The sequence below is a fragment of the Bidens hawaiensis genome, unplaced genomic scaffold, assembly GCF_021521415.1.
Source record: "Bidens hawaiensis isolate Kalapana, Puna unplaced genomic scaffold, B.hawaiensis_p1.1 tig00005567_1, whole genome shotgun sequence".
In the NCBI taxonomy this organism is placed as follows: domain Eukaryota; kingdom Viridiplantae; phylum Streptophyta; class Magnoliopsida; order Asterales; family Asteraceae; genus Bidens; species Bidens hawaiensis.
In genome coordinates this window covers 1,104,895-1,115,433 of record NW_027491360.1, presented here as the reverse complement: position 1 = coordinate 1,115,433, position 10,539 = coordinate 1,104,895, and the positions used below count along the sequence as shown (strand labels likewise).

The 10,539-nt window shown below is 36.0% G+C and overlaps 1 protein-coding gene across 1 annotated transcript; it reads right to left on the bottom strand.

Moving 5' to 3' along the window:
* Positions 1-489: 489 nt before the first annotated feature.
* On the bottom strand, positions 490-7,388 carry LOC143630136 (putative glutathione S-transferase). The gene is made up of 2 exons (XM_077099219.1): positions 6,825-7,388; positions 490-868 (listed from the first exon to the last, which is right to left on the bottom strand). Exons 1-2 carry the CDS (start codon positions 7,134-7,136, stop codon positions 527-529), a joined length of 654 nt encoding a protein of 217 aa, XP_076955334.1. The 5' UTR covers positions 7,137-7,388; the 3' UTR covers positions 490-526.
* Positions 7,389-10,539: the final 3,151 nt, after the last annotated feature.

Sequence of the window (10,539 nt, the reverse complement as noted above, 5' to 3'; positions counted from 1 at the left end):
AAAGTGTACTTAAAACTTGTTCAAGGAGTAACGAAACAAAAAATTATCCAAGGTAACTACAAGGCAAGATGGCCACACAAACGATAAGTGGCAATTACAAGAAGTGGGACTCTCTAGGTGATGATGTGGTAGTTTGTGAAGTTTTGTTGTTAAAATAAGTAAGTTTTAAAAAAAGAGTTTAGAATCTGATTTGACGTTGATGTGACGGTTTTTGAAGATTTTGTTGCCACCGAAGTTGTAGACTCTTGCATGTCAGCTCCCGCAAAAACATAAATAAAATGAGAACAATATTTTACAAGACAAATCAGCATGAATTTACGGGTTGCTTATGGAAACATCTATGGATGTTTTGCACACTAACGCCAACTTCATAAACACACATTTATAACTGTCGCCCGCAATTTGTATACAATATTGTACATACAAGACAAATCAACATTTACGAGCTGCTTATTGGAACATAGACGGATGTTCGATCTACACACAAACGTCACCTTCATGGACACATTTATAACCACGACACTATTTATTGCTTGTTATCAAACCTTCCTTTGAAGAAAGCAACTAGGGCTTCTCTTAGAGGCAAGCTATCTTTGACAACGTGACAGTCAACAAAGTCATCACACCATTTTGTTAACTTTGGGAACTTATCTTTTGTCACCAGCTGTATTCCGGACGCTTCTTCAATTGCTCCAACCCAAAAGGCTAAGAAACAAGCAGAAATATCAACCAGGTTGATGCTATCACCTCCAAAAAAGTTCTTGCCTTTGACTTTCAGTTCATTCTCTAGAAATTGAAGCTGCTCATTAGCTTCTGTAGCATCTTGTTCTCCTTCCATGCCAAAAGCCTTCAATATTGCAGGAGTGCACTGAATACACCATATAATGTAACATCAGTTCTAGACAAATGGCAGTGAAAGTGTTAGAAAATAAAAATATTTTGGTGGAAAAGTAAGTGGTTCAATATCACATCAATTCCTATATTAAGAAGATTGTGCCAACCTTACACTTGATCTTGAGGCCGTTAGAGAGGATTTCCAGCCATGAACAATTGATTGTATTACCTTCTTTAACTCTCACCTACTTTTCCTATATATTGTATTCAATTGTCTTCTTTGTAAATGTATCAAACTAATAAACGATTCTTCTTTCCTCTCATTTGCAATCATTTGTATTTGAATCACAAACTATTTGAATCACAAACATGGTATCAAAGCATGGTGTATGATCTTAGGATCAACCTGTTCATAACCACTCAACATCTACCCCAAATATTTTTTTCTTTCTAAACCTTTGAGCAATCATCATGACCGGGGAAAAACAATGATGAGCTCGCGTTGCAAATAACAAACCTTCTCAAGAGCAGCCTCAACAACAAAAATCAAACCTCAAAACAAAACCTCTCCGATAGCTTGAAAATTAGCCTCAAGCTAAACAGTCAAAATTACGCCCTATGGGCTCGAATGATTCTAGTAGCCATCGGTGGTAAATCGAAACATTTGTTGGGTCACTTATCGGGAAACCTGCCACCACCGGAACCAACCGATGAAACATATGAACAATGGGAACAAGACGAATTAGTCGTGTTCTCTTGGTTAATACAAAATATCGAACCCGCTCATGCAAGCAACTTAACTGAATTTCCCACAGCCAAAACCTTATGGGATGCTTTGGTGGTTACCTACAGTAGCGGGAAAGATAAATTGCAAACCTTTGATCTTCATGTTAAGGCGAATGGAATCAAGTAGAATGGGTCACCATTAGAGGATTTTTGGATCGTTATGCAGGGCGTTCGGGGAGGCGAGATCCGAATCCCATGACCTGCACAATTGACATTGCAACCTACAACAAGATCCGGTCAGAACAAAAACTATTTTAGTTCCACAATGCCCTTGACCGACAATATGATGCCAAAGAAAGGGAAATCCTTCGATGGGACCCGTTACCCTTGGCTGAGGGCGCTTACGCAGCCGTTCGAAAAGAGATGGCACATCAAGGAATACTAGGAAACCTCACAGATAGTTCGTCGTCTCAAAACGGGGTGGCGGCGGGATTGGCCGCCAAAGGGTCTCACGATTCGGAAGGGCAAGGTTTAGGGTTCTTGTCAAAAGGATGGTTGGGTTTGTAAGAGTACTAGTAGTTCATCATCTCGGATTGATAAGTCTAACTTGAAGTGCACTCATTATGGGATGTCAAAACATACCAAAGACCAGTGTTTCAAACTCGTCGGCTTCCCCGATTGGTGGAATGATGGTCACAAGAAGGACAATAAAGAAGGGGGAAAATCTGCTTCTATTGTAGGCAATTTAGAAACCACCACTAGTAGCACCGCCAACCATCGCGCTGTCGAAGGGAGGAATAGTGGATTCGGTGGGATGGCGTCTGCTGGAGATGGAAGCGAAGCAGATTTGGGTTGCGACATGGATGGAGTTATCGGGTTTAAGAACCTTATCTCAAACCCTTCTTTTTTGAACCCTATTTTTTTAAACCCTGCAATATTTAATATGTTAAATGAATTCAATAGAGATGTTAAATACAATACTGATATATCGTATAACTCAAAAAAATATTGAGTTAAATAACTCAAAAAGTAATGAGTTAAATATTGATACTGGCCAACGTATATTGAAAAGTGGTGAACATAACTCAAAAGGTGCTGACCAACATATATTTAATAACTCAAAAAGTAATATGACTTTACAAGATAAAATTTCTCAAGAGTCTATTTTTTATGAAACTAACCAAAAGACTTTTCATGAATCCATAACAAAAGAAAATAATTTTTCAAAAAATGATATTTTTTACACAACAGACCATAAAAATTTTGATGAACCCATCTTAGAAGAAAACAATTCTTTTAGTCAAGCTAATATGGTTAAAACTTGTTAACAAATAAATAAATCATGGATATTTGATTGTGGTGCTATCGACACCATGAATTTTGAATTATCAGATATGATTTCAAAATCCAGACCCAAAATTGACCACAATAAAATCGCAAATGGGGGAATAGTTCCCGTAAAAGGTGGAGGAACTATTGAAATCTCCCCGACTTTAAAACTCTCAAATTGTCTTTTGCTCCTTCTTTGTCACACAAGTTGTCATCTATTAGCCATGTAACAAAAGAGTTAAACTGCTCTGTTTTAATGCACCCTACCTTTTTTATATTACAGGACATCAGAACAGGAGCGATTATTGGGCGTGGCACTGAACGTCATGGATTGTATTATGTGGACCAAGTGACTCAACATGGTACCGTGATGCTTGCTCATGGAAATATAGACAGAGAAGCTTGGTTATGGCATAGAAGACTGGGACATCCATCTATCGGTTATTTATATCTTTTGTTTCCAAAACTATTTCCTTTAAATAAAACGTTAAATTGTGAAGCTTGTGTTTTGGCTAAAATTCATAGACATGCATTTATTTCAAATAACACAAAAGTTAATTTACCCTTTTCACTTATTCATTAAGATGTATGGGGTCCAGCTGAAGTAATTGAGGGGCAAAATTTTCGTTTTTTCGTTCTTTTTGTTGATGATTGTACTCGTATGACATGGATTTATTTTGTAAAACATAAATCTGAAGTTTTTGATAAATTTAAAAATTTTTATGCCATGATACATACACAATTTAAAACCAACATCCAGGTTCTTCGATCCGATAATGGGGAGAATTCGTTAACACCTCAATGACACAATTTTGTCAAGAAAAAGGGATAATTCACCAAACGTCATGTTCCCACCCCCGAACAAAACGGGACGGTCGAACGAAAAAATTGCATTTTCTTATAAATAACAAGGGCCCTTCTAATTGAATCTCAAACCCCCAAGTCTTTTTGGCCTGATGCTTTCGCCACTGCCACTTACCTTCTCAGTCGGCTACCAACCAAAGCCCTTGACCTAAAAACCCCTCTTCAAACTCTTTCTGAATTTACTAAACCACCACCCACGCTTACGTTACAACCACGAATATTTGGGTGCTCCGTCTTTGTCCACATACCTAAAATAAACCGACCCAAGCTCGATCCTTGTGCTGAAAAATGTGTTTTTGTGGGTTATGGTGTTAACCAAAAAGGATATCGGTGTTATAGTCCAAAAAGACGTCATATGTACACTACTATGAACTGTGACTTCCTTGAAACCGAGTTTTTCTATACCTCCCAACACAGTGTTCGGGGGTGGGGGGGAAAGAGGATAATGACACACTGAGTTGGCTAAAATGGGTTCCAAAATGGGTTTCATCGTCAGAAGAAGCCAATCACAATACCCAACCATCATCTGAAGTAGATCACGGTACCCAAGATGAGTCACTAGTTTCACAACAATCGGACGAACCAACAATCAGTGTCCCAAACCAAAATTCCCCCAACCTGACGTCTGAGGTAAATAATTCTCAAACACATGAAGATATACAAAATGAAGAAACTCATGATATTGATATCTCTAACAATTGTGAGATAGAAATAGAACAAACAGTGCAGGAGAAACAAGAACAAGAAACAACGCAAGAAGAAACAACCGAGAGATATGCTCTCCCGCCAAGGGTAAACAAAGGAATCCCAGCTAAACGGTACTCCCCAGAAAAAAAGACTAGGCCTTCCAAGTATCCCATAGCAAACATAGCTGAAGGGAACTTATTCAAAGAAGCCAAAGCCTTTACTTCTTCGCTATACGCTGAACAAATCCCAACCACTGTGGAACAAGCCCTTGACTCAAAAAATTGGAAAGATGCTATGGATACAGAGATGAAAGCGCTAATAAAGAATAACACATGGGAAAAATGTGACCTCCCACAAAAAAAGAAACCAGTGGGGTGCATATGGGTCTTCTCAATCAAACATAAACCTGATGGAACTATTGAAATATATAAGGCAAGACTGGTAGCTAAAGGTTATACCCAAACATACGGAATTGATTACTCAGAGACATTCTCTCCGGTAGCCAAGATTCACACTATCTGAGTTCTTTTCTCTATTGCCGCAAATGAGGGATGGCCTCTTCACCAATTTGATGTTAAGAATGCCTTCCTACACGGAGAGTTAAAGGAAGAAGTTTATATGGACGTGCCTCCTGGATACACAAAAAATTTCAAGACAAAGGAAGTATGTCGTTTGAAAAAATCTCTCTATGGGCTTAAACAATCTCCTCGAGCTTGGTTCGGCAAATTTACTCATGCAATGAAGAGATATGGATTTCGAAAAGGCAACTCCTATCATACATTATTTCTTAAACAAAGAGGTAAACTTGTAACTTGTTTAATTATATATATTGATGACATGATCATTACAAGGAAGGACGAGGAAGAAATGAATAATTTAAAGACAAATTTGTTCAAAGAATTTGAGATGAAGGACTTGGGAAGACTGAAGTACTTTCTTGGAATTGAAGTATTAAGGTCTAAACAAGGTATTTTTATATGTCAGAAGAAATATATTCTTGATCTTCTAGCTGAGACAGGAATGATAGATTGCAAACCTGCCGACACCCCAATGGAAGTTAATCAAAAACTCCATATGGAAGAAGGGACATATCTGGCCGACAAAGGGAGATACCAACGCTTGGTAGATAAATTGATATACCTCTCGCATACTCGTCCAGATATTGCATATGCGGTTGGGGTGGTCAGTAAGTTTATGCATCAACCACAAGTACTCACATGGAAGCAGTATGGAGAATTATTAGATACCTCAAAGGAACACCAGGTTATGGAGTCCTCTTTCAACCAAATAAACATCTAAAGATCCAGCTGTATACGGATGCAGACTGGGCAGGAGATGAAGATGATCGAAGATCAACATCAGGATACTTTACTTTACTAGGAGGAAACTTAGTAACATGGAGAAGCAAAAAACAGAAAGTGGTAGCATTATCTAGCGCCGAAGCTGAATTCCGTGGAATCGAACGTGGTCTGGCAGAAGTACTATGGATACGGAGACTTTTGACCGAGTTGGGTTTCCCCAGATTGAAGCCAGTAGGATCATGTGTGATAACAAAGCTGCAATACAAATATCTGAAAATTCTGTTCAACACGATCGAACGAAGCATGTAGAAGTTGATATAAATTTCATCAAAGAAAAACTTGAAACGGGGATTATAGAGTTACCGTTCGTTCGATCAGAAGACCAATTAGCAGATATATTAACAAAAGCCGTCAATGGAAGAATCTTCAACAATTGTCTCGTCAAGTTGAATATCGGAGATCCCACTACTCAACTTGAGGGGGAGTGTTAGAAAATAAAAATATTTTGGTGGAAAAGTAAGTGGATCAATCACATCAATTCCTATATTAAGAAGATTGTGCCAACCTTACACTTGATCTTGAGGCCGTTAGAGAGGATTTCCAGCCATGAACAATTGATTGTATTACCTTCTTTAACTCTCACCTACTTTTCCTATATATTGTATTCAATTGTCTTCTTTGTAAATGTATCAAACTAATAAACGATTCTTCTTTCCTCTCATTTGCAATCATTTGTATTTCAATCACAAACTATTTGAATCACAAACAGAAAGAAGATCATTTAATCATTCGGGATGGATAATAGGACTAGTATTCGTCTATGGAATTGGTTTTTAAAAAAATTTCATTATGTGGACGAGCATGATAATTAAAGATTCTGCCAATATATACAAATTTACCCTAACCAAACATAGCCTAACTTTTATTTATTTCCTTTACGACTTTGTCACTTATGTAACCAAAATAACCAACGTGCTAGTTCAGTTTTTAGTTTCTATAGGAATAAAACTATATGTTTTCTTTTTCTTTGTTCAAAAAGATAAAAAGCGCGCTCAAACGAAATGAAAACATAAAAACAATTACCTTATCATCAATGAATTTGGCCCAAAATCGAGTTTGAGCCTTCTCGTAAGGATCCTGAGGCAAAACCGGAACCCCTTTCCAGACATCATCGATGTACTCAATGATCACAAGCGACTCTGCGATCGGATTCCCGTTGTGTAGAAGCACGGGTACCTTTTTATGAACAGGGTTGTATTTGAGAAGGTCGGCACTCTTGTTGATCAAATCTTGTGGGACGGATTCGTAGTTGATCCCCTTGAGTTTCAATGCAATTTCCACTCTGCAAACGTTTGGACTTCCTAGTAACGAGAGCAACTTCACCTCATCTGCCATTTCGGATGATCGAACTGGTTCCTAAGTTCAGGTTTTGTTTTGGGGATGATTTAAGTTGTTCTTGGGTGGATGATTCATATATAAATACAACTGCTGGGTTGTTGGTCGTTTGTTTGTTAATGGTATGTTTAATTCCCAGAGTTAGTTGCTGTCTTTTATATGCGTGTACAATATGCATAATAGTTGTATGCTAAGTTGGAAACAAACGATTCTAAAAGTAAATTCTAAAAGTGAATAGGGTGTTTGTTGAAACTAATGGTGGAAATTAATGGATTGTTTTTCGTAGACATTTTAACCATAAGCATAGGAGTTAAGATAGCCGCTCAATGAAAACTTTACGGAGTTTTATATGTATTTTGTTTTCAAAATGTTAATATGGGAAGAATCACTGCTAAAAACCTGAGTTAAACCAAAATGATATACTTTTAGATTTGTTCATGTTGATCTGAAGTCTGAACCTGTCCTGGCTCATTAACCTTCTGACTCGGCCCACACGAGCTGCTAGCTATAGTATTATGACATCTTTAAAAGTCCTAGCATGGCTAAAAGTTATTTAAGTAGAATAATAAGTTTCATTGAAAGGCCAAATCTTTTAAGTTGGATTTATATGCATGAAAAAAACTTGTAAACAATTTTTATCTGAAGGAGTTATAAAGTAGTACACTGCATTTTAGTAACGATAAAACTATTGCATGTATTTTATGCATATTAAGCTTCATTCAAAAATTTTATCCAAGTTCATTATAAAATTAGTTGTTATGGCAGCATATAGTAATGTAGACAATATATCTATAATTTTTCCAATGATATTCGCATTCTTAGTTGCAACCACAAATAAATAAATTTAAATCAAGTTTTGAGTTAAAGGTTATTCTTAGGCCATATGTAATGGGCTATAAATATGGGCGAAATTGGGTGATTAGGGGCGAGAGCACCACCCCGGGGGGGCAACAAAATGGGCGAAATTGGGCTGGGCAACTTCTTTTTGTGGCCGGCTTGTTTGTTGGAAATATTATTATTATATTATTATGTGTGATGTATATATATATATACTTGGTTAGTTACCCGTATAGCACACATGTTAGAATAAGTATTTTTTTTAAATGATAACATAATGTGAAATACAAAAAAAAATATATCACATATATAAAGATATATTATAGTATTATACGGTAAAAAAATAACATATTACGTAATTTGGAAATAAAAATTCGTTAAAAAATTCATAAATCATAAATTATTTCTTTATTATTTTCTATATCAAAACTTAGTTGTAAATGGCTACTTTTTTAAACCAACTCGTGAACCAGGACTCATTCTAATCTTAAACTGTTTTAACATGAACAATGTCTGATACTTTAACCGGTTAAAGAAACCCACCCGTTTCGTATTAGTTACTTATAAAAATCTAATATTAATAACTAATACAATATATTTTATATTAAACAAATTAACATATTTTTTTATGGTATTAATTCTTTTAGATTAGGATGAAATTATTAAAAACTGAAACTGAAATATTAAAAAGAGAAATGTATTTAATATAAGAGAGAGGAGAGAATAAATTTTAAGGATCAACATAGTGACGACATGTGACATTTTGAAAGCTTTATTTATTAAATAGTATATATATATATATATATATATATATTAGGCTACAACACCATTACACCTTTAAAACAAAAACCATCTCTTCGCTGACTGGGCGTCACATGACAAAAACGCCCTAATATTATTGTAGTCCCTCAACTACCATAGCCTTAAGGGGCAACTTATTATCGGGTGCATGTGTCAACATTTTACAGCTCATTTATTTTCAATGTGTATTTGCAGGCACACTAATTTTGTTCAACAAACATATAGTCAGCTCATTTATTTTCAATGTGTATTTGCAGGCACACTAATTTTGTTCAACAAACATATAGTCAGCCTAAATCGGTCACATGACTTTTCACGTGTTAGTTGATATGGGTAAGTGTTTTGCTTCACCTTAAAGCACATTCCTCTTTTAAATATACTTAATAATTTGTAACTCATGGTGGTACAATTGGTTGTAGGTATCAAGATCGGGAGGTACATTGGTGGCACCGTGGCAGTCTCGAATCAATGTCTGGTAGTGAACTTACAGTGTTTTGCATAAAAATTGCATCTTGCTATACATAATGAAAATGCTTTTCTTGTTAGGTACCTCACATGAAGATTGAAGATGGTAAAAGAGGTTGACAAGGGTGATGAAGTTTTGAGTTATTCAAATATTTGTTATTTTCCTTTTTAAATGTTTGATGTGAGTTATTAGAAATTTGCTACGTGTTTGAAATGCGAGTGGCATCTGATCGAACTTTTAATTGTGGTAATATATGATTTCTATATTGAAGATTTAATTTTATTTTATATTGATAAAAAGTGCCACCAAACACCAAAAATTTGTGGTGGCAATAAAAAAAATGTTACTAAAGCTCAAAAGTTTATAGTGGCATAAAAAAAATAGAGTGCCACTAAAAGTTCAATAATTGTTAGTGGCAGACGGAAAAAAGTGCCATTAAAAAACATAAGGTTTGTAGTGGCAGACAAAACAAAGTGCCACTAAAACTCTAAAAAATCTTTAGTGACAGAGAGAAAAAAGTGTCATTAAAAGCCCAAAACTTTGTAGTGACAGACGAAAAAAGCGTCACTAAAAGGCTTTAGTGGTAGTGCTTCTAGTGACACTTTTTTGTGTGCCACTCATTCCAATAAGGTTCTCTAGTGACACTTCTTTGTTTTCTTGTGACACATTTTGTGTGCTATTAAATAGCTTTTTATTTGTAGTGAGTTATTATATCTTTACACCTGGTCATTTACACATTCATTAATCTCTAGACCTACTAGAAGTCTAGAACCCTTGTGTTTCAGAATTTCAGCTTAAACGTTTAACTAACTTCTTAGTTAAGACATTTTTTTAATTGTTTACTCTGACAAATTTTATGATATTGTATTTGCGGTGAATGTAGGCTGGCTTACTTGGTAGATGTTCTTTTCTTTTAATGGGAGGTTTTGATTTCATACCCATGTAAATGCAAGTGTATATTTATATATGAATTTTAGGTGTCTTAGAACTATTATAACTTTGTCGTTGAAAAACATATTGTATCTTAGATGAATCGATAAGGATCCTGATCCCCATGGGGTGGGGTGACACACATATTGGACAACAATCGTCGATGGTGTCTGCGTGTTAACCATGCCCCTGCTCCCGTATCCACGACCTGTTTTATTGGTTTCTACACCACATTGCATTGACCATAGTTAATCGCCATATGGCATCGAGAAGGTCTCGTACTTAGACATTTTCATCTTGTATTGTTTGATTGGGTGCCTGCGGACCAATTTGGCCACCATCATGCTAACCTCCCTTAGGCGTACACGG